The 20,847-nt window shown below is 47.3% G+C and overlaps 1 protein-coding gene across 1 annotated transcript in view; it reads left to right on the plus strand.

Moving 5' to 3' along the window:
* Nucleotides 1-20,847, plus strand: part of SLC30A5 (solute carrier family 30 member 5) — a 165,811-nt gene that overhangs the window by 90,950 nt on the left and 54,014 nt on the right. Inside the window, exon 11 of the mRNA XM_030193218.1 lies at nt 3,631-3,788. Within this exon, the coding sequence (XP_030049078.1) occupies nt 3,631-3,788 (158 nt within the window). The remainder of the gene's footprint in view (nt 1-3,630; nt 3,789-20,847) is intronic.

Raw genomic sequence — 20,847 nt, forward strand, 5'->3', positions numbered from 1 at the left:
TCCCGGGGACGATTGGGCACGTCCCTGGGAGTGAAGTGCTGCAGCGAGCGGGTGCAGTGTTTTCGGGGTGTGGGTGGAGGGGTGGAGTTGTGGCAACATGTTGTGCTGCTGAGCGTCTGTTGCTTGCATCCCATTCCACCGATGGAGTGGCTGTGGCAGCTGGTTGAGGCTTTTTTGGGGGGCCAGAGCGCTGTGAGAGGCATTTGTGCTGTAGGCATTACATACCTGGAGAAGGAGCACGGGCTTCAGTGATATTCCTTGTGTCCCAGCTCCACAGAATCTGCTCGTTTGCGCTGTTCTTTCTCTTCCCTTCTTCTGCTTGTTTTCATTGGTTCCTTTACAATGCATTTCGTTGCGTGGCAACGGTTTGGCGGTCGCGTAGTAAGGGGTTGTCGGTGCCATTCCTTCTGTGTTGGTGTCCTGCCCTAGACGTCATCACGTTCGACGCGTGGGCGGGGCAGACACTCATGGTGTAAAATTGATCTCTGGCGCCTCACTTTTAGAACGTTGAGAAAGTGTGGCTTCAGAACGTTGGAGGTGTGTTTTATATAGAGAGATAAAGAGCCAAATGAGACAGAATAGAAATAGAAGAGGAAATAGGACAGAAAAGTAGTCAGGCTCACCAGTCTATAATTTCCCTTTTTAAAAAATGGCATTACATTGGCCACCCTCCAATCCTCCAGTACCAGACTTGATTTAAAAAATAAATTACGCATTTATTCATTTATTTGGATTTTGCTCACACCTTTTTCAGTAGTAGGTCAAGGTTAGTTACATTCAGGTACACTGGATATTTCTCTGTCCCAGGAGGGCTCACAATCTAAGTTTGTACCTGAGGCAAGGGAGGGTTAAGTGACTTTCCCAAGATCACAAGGAGCAGCAGTGGGATTTGAACCAGCCACCTCTGCTCTAGACCGTTGCTCTAACCACTAGGCCACTCCTCCACAATAGCTTTGTTTGTTCATTTTTTAGTTCTATCAGTACTCTGAGATGTATACTATCTAGTTCAGGCAATATGCTACTCTATCAAATTGCCCATTACATCTTTCAGATTTCAGTTCCTCCAACTCATCATCCCCACATCTCCCCCACATCATCTTTGGTGAAGACTGAAGCAAAGAATTAATTTAGTCTCGCCACTATGGCCTTGTCTTTCCTAAGTTCCTCTTTTATCTCTGTCATTTAGTGGTTCAACTGATTCTTTTACCCACTTCCTGCTTCTAATATGCCTAGAAAAGTTTTTATTCTCCAAGGATAAGCAGGCCCAGTGTATTCTCACATGTGGGTGATGTCATCCGATGAAGCCTAATGCGGACACTGTCTAGTGCACATAGCTTTACGAAAGTTCTGGCAGCGTCCCACCGTACTTGCGCAGGTACCTCAGTTTCTTCTTTTCCATGGAACTGAGGGCACATTTTTGTGGTCTCCCTTCAGCGCATATTTATTTTGATTTTCGAGCACCTTCCCATGTGGGTTTAGCACCTATTTTGAGTTACTTTCCTCTGTATTTCCCTTGTTTTACCTCCCTAATTGTTTGTTTGTTTTTTACTTTTTTGGTCCTTCATGTTTTCTTTGTTTTTACAGTAAACAATGTTACTGCTCATAATGTCAGAGCCATGGCTACATCGGTAGCCCACTTGAGATCAGCCTCCATTGAGGAGATTTGCAAAGCTGCAACGTGATCTTCAGTCCACACATTCACATCTTGCAGCCAGTTCAATCAGGCAGTCCTGAAGCTGCACTGTCACAATCAATTTGTATATAGTTTCAGGTTAATTGACTTAAAGGCCTTGATGTTTCAAGTCCCTATTGTCCTAGTATTATTTTTTTTTATGAGCACAGTAGCTAGGAATTCCCACATGTGAGAATACATTGGTCCTGTTTGTCCTTGGAGAGCACCTGCTACAGGTGAGAGTAGGTGAGTAACTTTGGTTTCTCTCAGAACAATCAAGCCCAATGTATTCTCATATACCCTACCTCCTCCCCTTTTTCAGCTATTCTATCAGACTGAGGTATCTGCACTCGTATGTTGGGCGAGAGGCACCCACTCATGCGGTGGGACGCTGCTGGAACTTTCCTAAAGTTATGCGTGCTAGACAGTGTCCACATTGGGCTCCATTGGATGACGTCACCCACGTGAAGATACTGAGCCAGCTGTCCTACAGCTGCTACAGATGAGCAACTTTATGTGTGTGTTGCCTCCAACCCAATCTTCTTTTCAAAGTCTCTTTGCCTTCCTTATTGACTCTTTGCATTTGACTTGTCATTCCTTATACTGTTTCCTATTATCTTCAGTTGGATCCTTCTGTCATTTTCTAAAAGATGTTCTTTTAGGTCTAATAGCATCCTTCAACTCTTTTTTTTTAACCATGCCAGCTGCTGTTTGTCCTTCCTTCTACTTTTTTTTTTTTTTTTTTAATATGTGAATTATATCTGGTCTGGGCTTCCAGGATGGTATTTTTGAATAATCATCATGCCTCTGATGTACATTTTTGACCTTTACAACTGCTCCTCTAAGTTTTGGTTTTTTTTCCGTGGTGTTTTTTTTTTTTTCTTTTTTTGGAGGGGAGGGGGAGTTAGGCAGCTTTCAGAATTCTTACTGATATCTAAGTGTGCTTCAGCCAACCCTGAGTTCCATCCAACTAAGAATATAAGAATAGCCATACTGGGTCAGACCAATAGTCTGTCTAGCCCAGTATCCTGTCTCCAACAGTGACCAATCCAGGTCACAAGTACCTTTCACAAACCCAAATAGTAGCAATATTGCATGCTACTAATCTCAGGGCAAGCAGTGGCTTCCCCATGTCTGTCTCAATAGCAGACTATGGACTTTTCCTCCAGGAACTTGTCCAAACATTTTTTTAACCCAGATACGCTAACCACTTTTACTACATCCTCTGGCAATGAGTTCCAGAGATTAACCAATTCATTGAGTGAAAAAAAAATATTTCTTCCTATTTGTTTTAAAAGTATTTCCATGTAACTTCATTGAGTGTCCCCTAGTCTTTGTACTTTTTGAACAAGTAAAAAAATCGATTCACTTCTACTCATTCTACAGCACTCAGGATTTTGTAGACCTCAATCATATCTCCCCTCAGCTGTCTCTTTTCCAAGCTGAAGAGCACTAACCTAACTACACTGACTTATTGTCTTATAGGAAATTTAAAAAAATGGATTTGAAGAGTACGGAGCATGTTAGGCACTTGAGAAGTGAGAGTCTTTGGTCTCTGGGTGCTTTACTGTGTGCAGCAGAAATTTGAATAAAAATGGATGAATGGTTCAAAAATTATTAATGGGGCTATAGCCTTTAAGAGGGTAAGCAGAATGGCATGGTAAATACACTACTAAGTCATGATTGCTGCCAATAGGACAGTTTAAGTAGAATTAGAATACTCTATGGCAGAATATGTCTAGAAGCTGAAACCTACTGAAATTCTCAAGTCTTCGCTTTGTACTCATGATGGCTGACATGAATAGTACATCGTTGTGATGTAAAGCCTTTCTAAGTGTGTTGTACTATTCAGATGAGATATGTTCTCATACATAACTTACAAAGGATTTATTACTGCTTCAGTTTGCAGTGACAAGGAAATAATTCACGAAAGTAACTTTCATTTTCTCTGTTTTTAGGCTTTCACTTTTGTGGAACTTTTTTATGGTACATGGACCAATAGTCTGGGCCTAGTCTCTGATGGATTTCACATGCTTTTTGACTGTTCTGCTTTAGTTATGGGTCTTCTTGCTGCTTTAATGACTAGGTGGAAAGCAACCCGTATATTCTCATATGGGTAAGTGCATGAATTTAATGTAATTTTTATTACATAGAGTGCTGCCTGTTAATTAAAATACAGATTTATTAAATGTACCAGTTGTGGGTTTAATCCCATCAGTTAATCAACAAAAGGATAAGAGTCCTAATATATGAACACAAGAAAAACCTCTCGGTATAAATTGCAAAGTACTTAATCTACTATGATATTTCTGAGAGGTACAAAGAGAGTATGAGAAAGAGAAAAACAGTTTTTTAGCAATTTAGTGTTAAAGAGAAAAGGGTTTTTTTATGCCGATGAGGATAAGGAGACCCAAGTTATTTACTCTATACCCAATTAAAGGCTAATATCGGGTGGAGGTCTGGTCTCAGAGGCTTTTTCCCTTTCTCATAAATACTCTTTGCACCTCACAGAAACATGATAGTAGATTAAGTGCTTTGCAATTTAATCCTATCAGTGTCACTTAGTCTGATCTTGATTATGTTATTTAATTCTCACACACTTTCCTTATTTTTCTTTTCCTCAACTACCACCATGGTGCAGTACACAGTTCATGCTTGCATGAGAATACTACCCGAAAGATGGCTGCACATTGTGCCTGTTTTGAAGTTGTGTGATTGATGCTATATGAAATTGGAACCTTTTCCTTCTAGCTGTTTGCATTAAGCCTCTTAAGTGTGACAAAACAGAATGGAGCACAGAATGTAAGAATTAATTTAAATGACTATTGTAATCCAAGACCAGATCTAGATAACAGTGCATTGTCAAGTTCTATAGAGACCTTAATTGAAACCTGATGGTTTACAACAGTAGTATCAGCATTTTTTAAAAATGATTCATATAATCACAGTTTTTATTTCACAGATGACAAGATGACTCCGATAAGTTTATGAAAGTTCCTCTTATTTAGCCACTCAATAAAGATAAAATTTATTTTTAAAAACTGCTGCTGTGCTGATCATCATTGATAATCCATGGAGATTTCTCATTGATGTAGGCAAAATATGAAAGTAGCACAAATAGCTGAAATATAACTCAGAAAAAATTTGTTAAAGCTCAGAACATGGCCTTTCATTGGCTGTCAGAATGCACCAAGCTGTTGCATAGACACATTAGGTTGTGTTTTCAATATAAAATAGAGCATTTAATTTAGCCAGCTCTATATTGGCTGATTAAGCAAATTTTCAGGCAACCCAGCTAGCTGCTGCTACTGAAAATGAGTTTAAAATTTAACTGACCAAAATTGAAGTAACTATATTTAGGCACCCAAAGCTAGATGCTCCAGTGGCAGGCCTAAGTTAGCTAGCTAGTGCTCAAAATGAGCACTAACCAACTAATCTTTGTCTTTCAACCTAATCTTGCTCCTAAAACCACTCAGATTTTGAGTAGGTATATTAACAGCTCCGCAGCAACATATTTTTAAGAAGAAGGGAAAGGAATGGGACTTATATACGCCTTTCTGTGGTTTTTCCAACTACATTCAAAGCGGTTTACATATTATATACAGGTACTTGTTTGTACCTGGGACAGTGGAGGGTTAAGTGACTTGCCCAGAGTCACAAGGAGCTGCAGTGGGAATCAAATCCAGTTCCCCAGGATCAGAGTCTGCTTCACTAACCACTAGGCTACTCCTCCACTCATTAACCTAACTGAAAGTGGCTAGGTAGCTTCAGATATCAGCCCCATTGTAATTGCTATATGGTGTAGAATGGTTATTTTGTTGTGTTTTTCTCTGTGCATTCTTTGCGAACACATTCAAAAAGGGCCCCGTGTGGTCTTATGCAAGCCAAATTGAAGGTTTCACAGCCTGCAGAGAATCCAGCATTTATTGAGATAATCCAGCTATTAAAGTGCTGTTCTTGTGGATAGCATGGTGATATAACTGCCTACCATATGCCGCAGTGCAAATGAAGCATTTGCATTTTCAGTTCTTGACAATGAAAATGGTTAGACTGTGTTGAGCACACAAGTGGGTGATATCATTGTACATCACTGAGATGCAACTGCTCTAGGGATCAGAACTAACCCCCTTTTCTATAATGGGTCACCTAAATTTAAGCACAATTTGTGCACTTAAATTTATAGAATACTGCCTTTCACATGGGTAAGTGTACTCTTAACAAGCATAAGTGGTAGGAGCATCCTAAGCACTATTCTGTAATTACATGTTAAAATGGCTTAGCATATAAATGCAAGGGGGGTGTTGGCAGGGAAGGGCACATGTGTGCTGACATTATCATAGGTTACTTACAGTATACTGTAAGTTATGCATGTAAATGCATTTAGGCACGCCCATTTACTTCAGGCATAGACCTACATTTAGACATTCTAATGACAATTTATATTCTACTAGTAAAAAAAGCCCGTTTCTGACACAAATGAAACGGGCGCTAGCAAGGTTTTCCTCAGAGTGTGTATGTTTGAGAGAGTGTATGTGAGAGTGACTGTGTGTGAGAGAGAGAGTGAATGTGCGAGTGTGTGTGAGAGAGAGAGAGTGAGTCTGGGTGCGAGTGTGTCTGTGAGAGAAAGAGTGTGTTTGTGAGAATGAGAGTGTGTGCAAGTGCGTATGTGAGACACAGTGTGAGAGAGACAGTGTGTGTTTCACACAGATACAGTGTGTGCGAGACACAGACTCTCTGTGAGACTGAGTGTATGAGACCAAGAGAGTGTGTGAGTGACTGTGTGACACATAGAGAGTGAATGTGATATAGTGTGAGACAATAGAGTGTGTGTGAGAGTGAGAGAAGGACATTGACTGTGAGAGAGAGTGTGTGTGTGACAGAGATACCTCCCCCCCCCTCTGGTGTCAGGCCCCCCCCCCCCTCTCTCTTTGGTGTCTGAGCATTACTGTGCAGGACGCTGAACTCTGGCTGTGCTTCAAGGAACTGACCAATCCTATTTAATAGAATGCACCTCCAACATTCTGAAGCCGAGAAACCTCTTGTGGTTGGTCACTTCTGCTTGTGACAAACCCGGAAGTACGTGATGTCAATTCAGGAGATAGATACAGAGAGCAGGAATGCTTCAGCCATGCCGTCAGCTTCAGAATGTTGGAGGTGCGTTTTATTATATAGGATAAGAAGACTTGCACGCATAGAAGCTAACTTTTCAAAGTGATTGGGGGTGCTAAACCTAATGGAAGTAACTCCTCACTGGACAAATCCCGAGTTTGCTCAATTTTGGGGATGCTCAAGCAACCACTGAGTTGGCACCTATACTTACATGCATAAGTGTTCTTATAGAATAGACTCACTGCATGTGCAAATATGGCACTTAGAAGGTAGCGCCTTGTTGCAGAATATCTTCCTAAGTGTAAAGTTCTGAGCATGCACAGCTCTTCCCACAGTGGATTCCTTAGCAGTTCAGTTTTGTTTTTCCTGTTTTGCCAAGCAGACATTAAAACAAAGCTCTTCTGTCTTCGAGAGGTTTTTCAACCTCTGCGTTCCAATGTTGTTTTTCATCTCCTTCCAAAAAAAAAAAAAAATTTGTTTGTTGCTCTTTTTTTTTTGCCCTTTTTTGTTCATCAAAGTCAGTTTTCCAACCAAGATCTAGAACTTCAGCCACCATTCGAAGTGTCTAATTTGTCTGGGCTAAGACTAGGCTGATAGCAGAGAAGACCACCTGTGAACCACCTCCAGAATCATGAAATGCAGAAGAGGTTTCTGTTTTCTCAAAAACAGGACAAGAAGACATCTGCACATTCTAGTATGTCTTATTTGGCAGAAGTTCCTTCAGCCTCCCTTCACATTGACTTTGAGTCCATCCACAGAGGAACAGCGCCAGAGATCCTCAAGATGTGGACAAAACTCTTTGGAGGTTTCCATGCCCAAAGTCACAGCCATAAAATGCTCATACTGGACTGAGGTGGAAACATTTTTGCTGGTCCATTCTAAAACGCTAGAAAAGCAGACACATCTTCTGAGAGGTAGCCCCTAAGCACAGACCTGTGATCTGTCTCCAATGTAGTCTACCCCATCAAAGAGACACTGCCAGGGCTGTACTGCTGATGTTTCATCCTCCGTCAGTACAGTCACTAATACAACTGTTCAGCCTAGATCATGAGCAGGCCAATTCTGTGCAAAGTTTCTTTTGTCCTGATAGTACAGATCTTGTGCAAGCCACCTATTTCTCCCCAGTTGACAATGAGTAATGGTTCATCCTCAATTATCTTCCACTCCAATCATGGTTGCTAATGACTCCTCTCCATTTGTTTCACTACCTCTTTTGCAAGAGCCTCGTGGTTCCTGCAAAAGATGTTCTAAAATTTGTCAAAGGAGGAACAGAGTCTCTCCGTGCTGAGAGATTTGGTACTTTGTGATCATCAATCACATACATATTCAAGCTTCTTACTGAATATTGGCTCTGACTGTTATGGCTCTGTTAGTGTCAGGGTGGTCTAAAAGCAGAATCGGGATTGAGGCAAAAGTTATGCGAGCACTGAAGTGTCTGTGCCCACATAGCTAACTGAGCATGTAAGACTGCACAGAAGTAGGTCCTAATTATGCCTCAGCTATGTAGGTACAGCAAACTAACAAATCGGCTGTACTCACATAACATCCAGTCACTGCTGGTGACCTGGATATTCATTACCAGTGCCCATATACAGCCTTTAAGAGGGCAAAATGCAGCTGTGTCGGGCTTTTAACTATTTATGATTTTAAGTGGTGAGTAAATTGACTTTTTATGAAAGTTTTGTGGCGATTTGCTTCTTTTTTTCATTCCGTGCTGGATTTTGTAAGTCGCCTGCCTACTTGTTTTCTCAAGCCAGTAATCCTGCTGCCAGTAAAGTGAAACCTCATCAGATCAGAACCACGTCAGCTACAATGGCTTTCTTGAATCTGTTTCACTGGACAGCATATGCAAAGCAGCATCTTGGTCCTCGCTTGATACCTTCACTTCACACTATTATTGAACCAGCCTAGATTCAAAGTCTGCATTCAGTTGAGCTCTACTGGCCAACCTGCCTTTGTAACAATTGCAACTTTTTGTATCTTTCTTTGTGATTGGGCTGTTTCTGGACAGTTGTAAAATTATACATAAACTTAAGCAGCCCTGAGCTTGGGAGTCACCCACTTGTGTGTCTGACTCAATTCTACATGGTGACGAAAAAAAGCATTGTGCCTTACCTGTAATGGATGTTCTCAGAGCACAAGCAAGACTTAGATTCTCACATGTGGGTGACATATCCGAAGGAGCCCCAGTGCGGACACTGCTTAAAGTACTGTGTCTTTAAGAAGCCTTTCGCATGACAGGGCAGGCCTGCACCTCACAAGTGTGACTACCTTCCCACCTGCTGAAGTCATGCGGGACCACCAGTCTTTCTGTCCGCAGAGCTAACAAGACTTGCCCCTTTAACAGCGCAATTTTTCTACCCTTGTTGTAGTTTTTGTGCCTTCTTGCAGTCAGGCTCTGCCACCTAAGAGAGGGTCCTTTTTTGTTTTTGTAGCTGCTCCTTCTCCGTCCCTACCCAGGTCGTAGACTTTTTCGGATCTTTATTTATTTATTTTTTTTCCCACGGCCCACAGCCATTTTGGGCCTGGACTCCCGGTCACGTTTCCTCATCCTTTCTGGTGAGCTGCTTCTATTCCCCCCCCCCCCCCCCAACATAATTGAGCGGTTTGATTTCACTGCGGCTATTTTTCTCATAATGTCCCAGAGGGTTTAAGAAATGTTCCCTTTTCACTCAAACTGTGTCTGTGACTGACACTCATGATATTTGTCTAAAGTACTTGGGACGGGTTCATGACTCTCTAACAAGTCCTCTTTGTGCTCAAATGCAGAAGAGGACCATGAAATCCAGAGAGAGGGGTGTGCAGAAGACCAACTTCCCCATATTTGCATAGAGAGCATCGGTCCCCATGGCTTCTGGAGCTGCACTGAACACTGGCAAAACATCAGCACTGAGGTCTCCACCTGCCTCGGCATTGAGCATTGTTAGTTAGCCTGCGGGCTGAGCATTATCAGACCCAACCCCAAGGAAGTATTTGATTTTGTCGACATCCTCATTGGCACCGTCACTCCGATGTTGGGTATCAAGCAAAGGCAAAGAGGCACCAGCGTTGGTCCTCCTCGATGCACAGTGCCTGGAGCTTATTCTGAAAGCTCCAGGACGTCGGCTTCGCCAGCACCATGAGGACTGCTCCCCCTCCACGGTAGTGGTGCTGATCTGTCAGCCTCTCTGAGGCCAGAATCCCGCTCTCAATTCAGCATCACCATCTTCACAGGCTGTCCCCGCACGAGCACCACCCCTGCCTTTGCTGATGCCTGCCCTCAAGGAATAGATCTGGGCCATGCTCTAGAAGGAGCTGTAGCGCATCTTGGAGTAGCTCGACACCGAGGCATCGAGGGCGTCTACACCACCTCTGGACTTGCTCCGGCTCATTCTGGAAGCCCATTCCTTGCCTGTCAGCTTGTTGTCAATGCTGGTGCCTCGCAGGGCAGTGGAATTGGACAGTTACCGTTTCCATTCTCGGGGGAGGAAGCTGCCTAGGAGTAGGGTTACCATATGGCTCCAGAGAAAGGAGGACACATTGACCCAGTCCAGGTTTTGCTTCCATTGAAAGCAATGGAAGTAAAACCCAGACTGGCTCAATCTGTCCTCCTTTTTCTGGAGCCATATGGTAACCCTACCTCGGCGTTCCAGAGAGGTTCTGTGCTCCCAATTTTGGGCCTGTGCATGCCAGCAGACCGAGGCAGGTGCGGACTGAGTTGCCTCATGATAAGTATTTTGCAGAGTCTGAGCTGGACCATTTCTGGGTGTCTGAGGAGCAGTTCAAGGACTTCTCAAAGGAGAGGAACCTTAGTATCCCCTCAGACCCCTCTCGAAGACCTCTCCTTTTGTAGGCTTTTTGTGTGAGATGGAGGATGAGCCCAGGGCGGAGTTGATGACTCTCCTCAGTTACAATTCTCCGCCTCAGGATGCTTTGACAGTCCCTATTTACAAAGTGCTGAGGGATGCACAGATGAATCATTGGGAGATCCCTCTCTCTGTGCAGGTCATTCCAAAGGATGTGGACTCCATAAATAGAGTCCAGAAGGCTCCCGGGTTCAAGAAGGTGCAATTTCCATTCCATGGTGGTCAAATTCACTCTCAAAGACGCCAGAAGCTCGAAGTCCCATGCCTTGGCTCCCCCCAGGCAGGGATGCACAGACCCTGGAATCGTTTAGGAGGAAGGTTTTCCAGGTCTCAGTTCTTATTTCCTGCATCCAGATATGCCAGCATTACGTGAGCATTTACTTGAAGTCCTTGGTGGGCAGTGTGCTTGAATTTGCGGACACTCGCTCCCTTGCCCCCACCCCCACACTCACAGCAAGCCGCTCACAAAAGGCATGCAGAAAACATTTGACGAAGGGCACTTTCAACTCTTTTTGATGTGTCATCTGGACTTTCCTCCTTGGGTATTGGGATATGTAGACTCTCATGGCTGCATGTCTCGGACTTAGAACTAGTGGTTCAGAAGTCCCTTGCTGTGAGGAGACAAGGTGGAAGAGGTCACGAACCTCATCAAAAATATTTATTTATTTTATTGCATTTGTATCCCACATTTTCCCACCTTTTTGAAGGCTCAATGTGGCTTACATAGTACCGTGATGGCAATCGCCAATTCCGGTAAGAGAAATACAGAGTGGTCAAGTGTTAATGATCATAGATGAGAGAGTATATTAAGTATTCTCCGAGGACAAGCAGGCTGCTTGTTCTCACTGATGGGTGACGTCCACGGCAGCCCCTCCAATCGGAATCTTCACTAGCAAAGTCCTTTGCTAGCCCTCGCGCGCCCACGCGCACCGCGCATGTGCGGCCGTCTTCCCGCCCGAAACCGGCTCGAGCCGGCCAGTCTTCTTTCGTCCGCACTCGGTACGGTCATGTTTTCGCCGTGTCGAGCCCCGGAAAGTCGACCTCGCGCGTCCTTTTTCGACGTGTTTTCTTCGGAAAATCCAAACTGCTTGGGAAGTGCTCCGGAAGCCCTCTCGGGTTTCGTTTGCCCCTTCCCGTATTTTTCAGATTTTGCCCCGGTAAGTTTTCTTTCGTCGTCGGGGTAGGCCTCTTTTCGGCCTCGGTCGAGATTTTTTCTCCCTTAAAGTTTTGGTGCTCACTTTCGTCATTTCAGATTTTGATTTCGCCGGCGTGATTTTTCCGCCCATGACATCGAAGCCTTCTAGCGGCTTCAAGAAGTGCACCCAGTGCGCCCGGGTAATCTCGCTCACTGATAGGCACTCGTCGTGTCTTCAGTGTCTGGGGGCCGAGCACCGTCCTCAGAACTGTAGTCTGTGTTCCCTGTTACAAAGGCGGACTCAGGTAGCGAGATTGGCCCAGTGGAACGTTTTGTTCTCGGGCTCTTCGTCGGCATCGACACCAGGGTCATCGAGTGCATCGACATCGTCAGCGTCCAGACCTTCATCCTCGGCCGCCAGTGCATCGAGTGCATCGAGGCATCGGCCCTCTGCATCGGCGCCGAGACATCGGATAGCTGCATCGACGTCGGTGGTACCGGGACCTCGTCTGCTGATGTCGTCGGACGGTGGTGCATCGTCAGGAGTGCAGGTGAGGGCTGTCCATTCCCCTGCTGGTGGCGGTGAGCCTTCGGGTGGGTCTCCCCCTACCCTGAGGGCTCCTGCGGTACAGCCCCCCCGAGATCGACCTCCTTCGACCTCGGCCCCGAGGAAGCGACGGCTGGATTCTACGTCCTCCTCGTCGGTGCCGGGGAGCTCCGGTGACATGCTTCGGAAGAAGTCGAAGAAGCATCGACACCGGTCTCCTCCCCGCGTCGGCACCGAGAGCTCTGGGTCGCCGAGGGAGTCGGCACCCAGCAGGCATCGGCACCGAGAGGACCGCTCACCCTCTGTTCAGGAGGTGTCGATGCGCTCCACTCTGGACAGCCCGGAACAGCCTCCACGCCCGGAACAGGTTCTGACGTCGACGCCTGCATCGACCTCCATGCCTTTCTCTGCAGCCGCTCTGAACGAGAGCCTCCGGGCCGTTCTCCCAGAGATTCTGGGAGAGCTGTTGCGCCCTACCCCTCCGGTACCGGCGGTGCTTGCGCCTCCGGTACCGTCGAGCGTGGAGCCGGCTGGCCCATCGCCCGGGGTGAGGTCCCCGACGTCGGTACCGCGTGCGGTGCCGACTGCGGCCACCTCCCAGGAAGGCTCCCCGACTACGTCGGCGGAGGGAGCTTCGCCGATGCGGGCGAGGGAGTCTACCTCTCGACGCCCCCATCGTGGACGTGGCTCCACTGAGTCGAGCCGGGCGAGGTTGCAGACACAGGTTCGTGAACTTGTGTCTGACACCGAAGGTGAGGCCTCGTGGGAGGAAGAGGAAGACCCCAGATATTTCTCTGACGAGGAGTCTGAGGGTCTTCCTTCTGATCCCACTCCCTCCCCTGAAAGACAGCTTTCTCCTCCTGAGAGTCTGTCTTTCGCTTCCTTTGTCCGGGAGATGTCTACGGCCATCCCCTTCCCGGTGGTTGTGGAGGACGAGCCCAGGGCTGAAATGTTTGAGCTCCTGGACTATCCTTCTCCACCTAAGGAAGCGTCCACTGTTCCCTTGCACCATGTCCTGAAAAAGACATTGCTTGCGAACTGGACCAAGCCATTAAGTAATCCCCACATTCCCAAGAAGATCGAGTCCCAGTACCGGATCCATGGGGACCCAGAGCTGATGCGCACTCAGTTGCCTCACGACTCTGGAGTTGTGGATCTGGCCCTAAAGAAGGCTAAGAGTTCTAGGGAGCATGCTTCGGCGCCCCCGGGCAAAGACTCTAGAACCTTAGACTCCTTTGGGAGGAAGGCCTACCATTCTTCTATGCTCGTGGCCAAAATCCAGTCTTACCAGCTCTACACGAGCATACACATGCGGAACAATGTGCGGCAGTTGGCGGGCTTGGTTGATGCGCTCCCCCCTGAGCAAGCCAAGCCTTTTCAGGAGGTGGTCAGGCAGCTGAAGGCGTGCAGAAAATTCCTGGCCAGAGGGGTGTATGACACCTTTGATGTTGCGTCCAGGGCCGCTGCTCAAGGTGTGGTGATGCGCAGGCTCTCATGGCTGCGTGCCTCCGACCTGGAGAATAGACTCAAGCAGCGGATAGCGGACTCGCCTTGCCGTGCGGACAATATTTTTGGAGAGAAGGTCGAGCAGGTGGTAGAGCATCTCCACCAGCGGGACACCGCATTCGACAAGTTCTCCCGCCGGCAGCCTTCAGCCTCTACCTCTACAGGTAGAAGATTTTTGGGGGGAAGGAGGACTGTTCCCTACTCTTCTGGCAAGCGTAGGTACAATCCCCCTTCTCGACAGCCTGCGGCCCAGGCTAAGCCCCAGCGCGCGCGCTCTCGTCAGCAGCGTGCGCCTCAGCAAGGCCCCGCGGCTCCCCAGCAAAAGCAAGGGGCGAGCTTTTGACTGGCTCCAGAAGAGCATAGCCGACATCCAAGTGTCAGTGCCGGGCGACCTGCCGGTCGGGGGGAGGTTGAAAGCTTTTCACCAAAGGTGGCCTCTCATAACCTCCGATCAGTGGGTTCTGCAAATAGTCCGGCAAGGATACACCCTCAATTTGGCCTCAAAACCTCCAAATTGTCCACCGGGAGCTCAGTCTTACAGCTTCCAGCACAAGCAGGTACTTGCAGAGGAACTCTCCGCCCTTCTCAGCGCCAATGCCGTCGAGCCCGTGCCATCCGGGCAAGAAGGGCTGGGATTCTATTCCAGGTACTTCCTTGTGGAAAAGAAAACAGGGGGGATGCGTCCCATCCTAGACCTAAGGGCCCTGAACAAATATCTCGTAAAAGAAAAGTTCAGGATGCTTTCCCTGGGCACCCTCCTTCCCATGATTCAGGAAAACGATTGGCTATGCTCTCTGGACTTGAAGGATGCCTACACACACATCCCGATACTGCCAGCTCACAGACAGTATCTGCGATTTCAGCTGGGCACACGTCACTTCCAGTACTGTGTGCTACCCTTTGGGCTCGCCTCTGCGCCCAGGGTGTTCACAAAGTGCTTGGCTGTAGTAGCAGCGGCACTTCGCAGGCTGGGGGTGCACGTGTTCCCATATCTCGACGATTGGCTGGTGAAGAACAAGTCCGAGGCAGGAGCCCTGCAGTCCATGCAGATGACTATTCGCCTCCTGGAGCTGCTGGGGTTTGTGATAAATTACCCAAAGTCCCATCTTCTCCCAGCACAGAGACTCGAATTCATAGGAGCTCTGTTGGATTCTCGGACGGCTCGCGCCTATCTCCCAGAGACGAGAGCCAACAACTTGTTGTCCCTCGTCTCGCGGGTGCGAGCGTCCCAGCAGATCACAGCTCGGCAGATGTTGAGATTGCTAGGCCACATGGCCTCCACAGTTCATGTGACTCCCATGGCCCGCCTTCACATGAGATCTGCTCAATGGACCCTAGCTTCTCAGTGGTTTCAGGCTGCTGGGGATCTAGAAGACGTGATCCACCTGTCCACGAGTTTTCTCGAATCCCTGTATTGGTGGACGATTTGGTCCAATTTGACTCTGGGACGCCCTTTCCAAATTCCTCAGCCACAAAAAGTGCTGACCACGGATGCGTCTCTCCTGGGATGGGGAGCTCATGTCGATGGGCTTCACACCCAAGGAAGCTGGTCCCTCCAGGAACGCGGTCTACAGATCAATCTCCTGGAGTTGCGAGCGATCTGGAACGCTCTGAAGGCTTTCAGAGATCGGCTGTCCCACCAAATTATCCAAATTCAGACAGACAACCAGGTTGCCATGTACTATGTCAACAAGCAGGGGGGCACCGGATCTCGCCCCCTGTGTCAGGAAGCCGTCAGCATGTGGCTCTGGGCTCGCCGTCTCAGCATGGTGCTCCAAGCCACATATCTGGCAGGCGTAAACAACAGTCTGGCCGACAGACTGAGCAGGATTATGCAACCTCACGAATGGTCGCTCAACTCCCGAGTGGTGCGCCAGATCTTCCAAGCGTGGGGCACCCCCTTGGTGGATCTCTTCGCATCTCGAGCCAACCACAAAGTCCCTCAGTTCTGTTCCAGGCTTCAGGCCCACGGCAGACTAGCATCGGATGCCTTCCTCCTGGATTGGGGGGAGGGCCTGCTGTATGCTTATCCTCCCATTCCTCTGGTGGGGAAGACTTTGTTGAAACTCAAGCAAGACCGAGGCACCATGATTCTGATTGCTCCTTTTTGGCCGCGTCAGATCTGGTTCCCTCTTCTTCTGGAGTTATCCTCCGAAGAACCGTGGAGATTGGAGTGTTTTCCGACCCTCATCACGCAGGACGAAGGGGCTCTTCTGCATCCCAGCCTCCGGTCCCTGGCTCTCACGGCCTGGATGTTGAGAGCGTAGACTTTGCCTCTTTGGGCCTGTCAGAGGGTGTCTCCCGTATCTTGCTTGCTTCCAGGAAAGATTCCACTAAGAGGAGTTACTTCTTTCTATGGAGGAGGTTTGCCGTCTGGTGTGACAGCAAGGCCCTAGCTCCTCGCTCTTGTCCTACACAGACCCTGCTTGAATACCTTCTGCACTTGTCTGAGTCTGGTCTCAAGACCAACTCTGTAAGAGTTCACCTTAGTGCAATCAGTGCATACCATTACCATGTGGAAGGTAAGCCGATCTCAGGACAGCCTTTAGTTGTTCGCTTCATGAGAGATTTGCTTTTGTCAAAGCCCCCTGTCAAGCCTCCTACAGTGTCATGGGATCTCAATGTCGTTCTCACCCAGCTGATGAAACCTCCTTTTGAGCCACTGAATTCCTGCCATCTGAAGTACTTGACCTGGAAGGTCATTTTCTTGGTGGCAGTTACTTCAGCTCGTAGAGTCAGTGAGCTTCAGGCCCTGGTAGCCCAGGCCCCTTACACCAAATTTCATCATAACAGAGTAGTCCTCCGCACTCACCCTAAGTTCTTGCCAAAGGTCGTGTCGGAGTTCCATCTGAACCAGTCAATTGTCTTGCCAACATTCTTTCCCCGTCCTCATTCCTGCCCTGCTGAACGTCAGCTGCACACATTGGACTGCAAGAGAGCATTGGCCTTCTATCTGGAGCGGACACAGCCCCACAGACAGTCCGCCCAATTGTTTGTTTCTTTTGATCCCAATAGGAGGGGAGTGGCTGTAGGGAAACGCACCATATCCAATTGGCTAGCAGATTGCATTTCCTTCACTTACGCCCAGGCGGGGCTGGCTCTTGAGGGTCATGTCACGGCTCATAATGTTAGAGCCATGGCTGCGTCGGTAGCCCACTTGAAGTCAGCCTCCATTGAAGAAATTTGCAAAGCTGCGACGTGGTCATCTGTCCACACATTCACATCTCATTACTGCCTGCAGCAGGATACCCGACGCGACAGTCGGTTCGGGCAGTCAGTTCTTCAGAACCTGTTTGGGCTTTAGGATCCAACTCCACCCCCCGAGGGCCCTGTTTTGTTCTGTTCCAGGCTACACTCTCAGTTAGTTGGTAAATTTTTTTAGGTCAATCTCAGTTACGTCCTCGCCGTTGCGAGGCCCAATTGACCATGGTTGTTGTTTTGAGTGAGCCTGGGGGCTAGGGATACCCCATCAGTGAGAACAAGCAGCCTGCTTGTCCTCGGAGAAAGCGAATGCTACATACCTGTAGAAGGTATTCTCCGAGGACAGCAGGCTGATTGTTCTCACAAACCCGCCCGCCTCCCCTTTGGAGTTGAGTCTTCCCTTGTTTCTCTTTTGCTACATACGAGACTGGCCGGCTCGAGCCGGTTTCGGGCGGGAAGACGGCCGCGCATGCGCGGTGCGCGTGGGCGCGCGAGGGCTAGCAAAGGACTTTGCTAGTGAAGATTCCGATTGGAGGGGCTGCCGTGGACGTCACCCATCAGTGAGAACAATCAGCCTGCTGTCCTCGGAGAATACCTTCTACAGGTATGTAGCATTCGCTTTCAAGGAGAGAGAGTTAAGTTTTGTCTAGTTCAGGTAGGAGTTTTGATTGTGATGCAGGGTTCAGGTACTTAGGTTGGATCATTCTGGTATTCCTTTGTGAACAGGTTGGTTTTTAACAATTTCCTGAAGTTTGTTAGGTCGTGCATTGTTTTCATGATGTTTGGAAGTGCATTCCATATGTCCGTGCTTATATAGGAGAAGCTGGATGCGTATGTTGTTTTATATTTTAGTCCTTTGCAGCTGGGGTAATGGAGATTTAGGTATGTGCGTTCTGACCTTTTTGTGTTCCTGATTGGTAGGTCTATAAGGTCTGCCATGTAGACTGGGGCCTCGCCGTAAATAATTTTATGAACCAGGGTGCAGATTTTGAACCCAATTCGCTCTTTGATTGGGAGCCAGTGTAGTATTTCTCGTAAGGGTTTTGCACTTTTGTATTTCATTTTTCCAAATATGAGTCTGGCTGCGGTGTTTTGGGCATTTTGGAGTTTCTTCATGATTTGCTCTTTGCATCCAGCATAAATTGCATTGCAGTAGTCTAGGTGGCTTAGAACCATTGATTGTTCCAGGCTGCGGAATATTTCCCTAGGGAAGAAAGGTTTTACACGTTTAAGTTTCCACATTGCGTGAAACATTTTCTTTGTTGTATTTTTCGCTTGGCTCTCTAGTGTAAGATTTCAGTTGATTGTAACTCCAAGAATTTTCAGGCTGTCTGAAACAGGAAGGGTGTAGTCTGGGCTGTTTTTGTGTGTGGGTTTGTTCGTGTTGTGTGGTGATGAGAGGATGAGACAGTGTGTTTTTTCTGCGTTGAGTTTTAGTTGAAATGTATCCGCCCATGAGTTCATGATTTGGAGGCTAAGTTGGATTTCGTTTGTGATTTCTGTTAGATCATGTTTGAATGGGATGTATATCGTGAAATCGTCTGCATAGATGTAGGGGTTAAGGCATTGGTTGTGTAGGGATTTGGCTAGTGGGGGTCATCATTAGATTGAAAAGGGTCGGTGATAGTGGTGATCCTTGGGGTACTCCACATTCTGGTTTCCATGGTAGTGATGTGTTCGAGTTTGCTATCACTTGGTATGTTCTTGCGGTTAGGAAGCCATTGATCCAACTGAGTACGCTTCCACCGATCCCGAAGTATTCTAGTATGTTTAGTAGTATTTTATGGTTAACCATGTCGAACGCACTCGACATGTCAAATTGTAGGAGAAGTATACTCTTACCAGTTGCAATTTCTTGTTTAAATTTGGTTAGGAGAGTGATTAGTACTGTTTCAGTGCTGTGGTTGGAGCGGAATCCTGATTGTGATTCGTGTAATATTGAGAATTTGTTCAGGTAGTCAGTAAGTTGCTTGGTTACCATGCTTTCCAATAGTTTGACTACCAGAGGAATAGATGCTATCGGGCGGTAGTTGGTAATATCATTTGCTTTTTTCTTTGAGTCTTTAGGTATTGGGGTGAGTAGTATGTTGCCTTTATCCTTAGGAAAGAGTCCATGTTGTAGCAAGTAGTTTAGGTGTGAAGTGAGGTCTGCTATGAAGCATTGTGGTGCGGATTTTATTAGGTTGTTGGGACAAATGTCCAGTTTACAGTGGGATTTGGCGAACCTGTTAATCGCATGGGTGACGATTTCAGCATTAAGGAGTGCGAAGTTAGTTCAGATTCGGTCTGCTGGGTAGTCACCTAGGATTGGGTCCAGGCAATCAGTGAATTTTTTGATGTCACTGGTGTTCTGTGGTAGCATATTGTGTGCCATCAAGTCTCTGTCATGGCCTTCCCATTTTGTGGGAACAGAAGGAGTTCCTGCTACTCTCAAAGGTGCAGGTATCCCCCCTTTCTGCTCAGCCCCAGCACTCCCAGCCTCGGCAGCAGCAGGCACAGAAGTCCCAACCAGCTCTCCAGTCTAAGCAGGGAATGAAGGGAAGGGATTCTATTCCAAGTACTTCTTCATGCCTAAAAAAACCGGGGTTATTTCATCCTATCCTAGACCTAAGGAAATAATAAACATTATTTCAAGTACCGCGTCCTGCCATTTGGGCTCACATCAGCTCCCAAGGTTTTCACAAATTGTCTAGCAGTAGTTGCAGTGTTGCTGCGCAGACTGGGAATTCATGTCTTTCTCTATCTGAACGATTGGTAAAGAGCACTTCGAAGGAGGGTGCTCAGAAGTCATTGCAGAGAACTGTTTGGGTGTTGGAGCTACCTGTTTTTGCAATCAACTACCCCAAGATCACCTGCTCCCAGTTCAACAATTGGAGTTTATTTGGAACCCTGCTAGACACGGTCCATGCTCAGGCCTACCTGCTTCCAGCTCAGGCAGATAACATAGTAAATGATGGCAGATAAAGACCTGTACGGTCCATCCAGTCTGCCCAAAAAGATAAATTCATTTTACGTGGTATGTGAATTCATTTTACATGGTATGTCCTTATGGACATCACCACTCAGGTTCAGAGCACCTGCAGGTCATGGCTCAGCTGATTTTGAGGTTGCTGGGCCTTATGGCCTCTACAGTGAATATCACTCCCGTGGCTCACCTCCACTTGTGTGAGATGCACAATGGACCCTTGCTTCCCAGGCCTCAGGGAACCTTGCAGATATCATCGCAGTCACCCCGAAGCTTGCCTGGTTGCTCCTCTGGTAGATGATTCGGTCCAGTTTGAACCAAGGACTTCCATTCCAAATTCCTTGGACTGCAAGCGAGTCTTGGCCTTCTACCTGGAGTGTACTAGAGCCTATAGACAGTCCACCCCCAAATAAGATGGGGGCAGCCATCGGTAAATGCACTTTATCCAGTTGGCTAGCAGACTCCATCTCCTTCATTTATGCCCAGGTTGGGCTGTCTGTAGAGGGCCATGTCATGGCTCACAGTGTCAGAGCCATAGCTGCATTGGTAGCCCACTTGAGGTTAGCCTCCATTGATGAGGTTTGCAGAGCTGCAAGGTGGTCTTTAGTCCACACGTTCACATCTCATTAATGCCGTGTGCAGCATACCCGATATGACGGCCAGTTTGTTCAAGACAGTTCAGCAGAATTTGTTTGGTGTCTAGATTCCAGCTCTGCCCTCCTAGGCATATTTGTTTCTGTTCCAGGCTGCACCTCTGCAACAGGCCCGTTTTTGGTTATTAGAGTTATTGGTTCTTATTGGCCTTGCTATTGCAAGTCTCTGTTGATCATTCTTTGTTGTTTTTGGTGAGCCTGGTAGCTAGAAATT

This window comes from Microcaecilia unicolor, chromosome 2, assembly GCF_901765095.1.
Source record: "Microcaecilia unicolor chromosome 2, aMicUni1.1, whole genome shotgun sequence".
In the NCBI taxonomy this organism is placed as follows: Eukaryota; Metazoa; Chordata; class Amphibia; order Gymnophiona; family Siphonopidae; genus Microcaecilia; species Microcaecilia unicolor.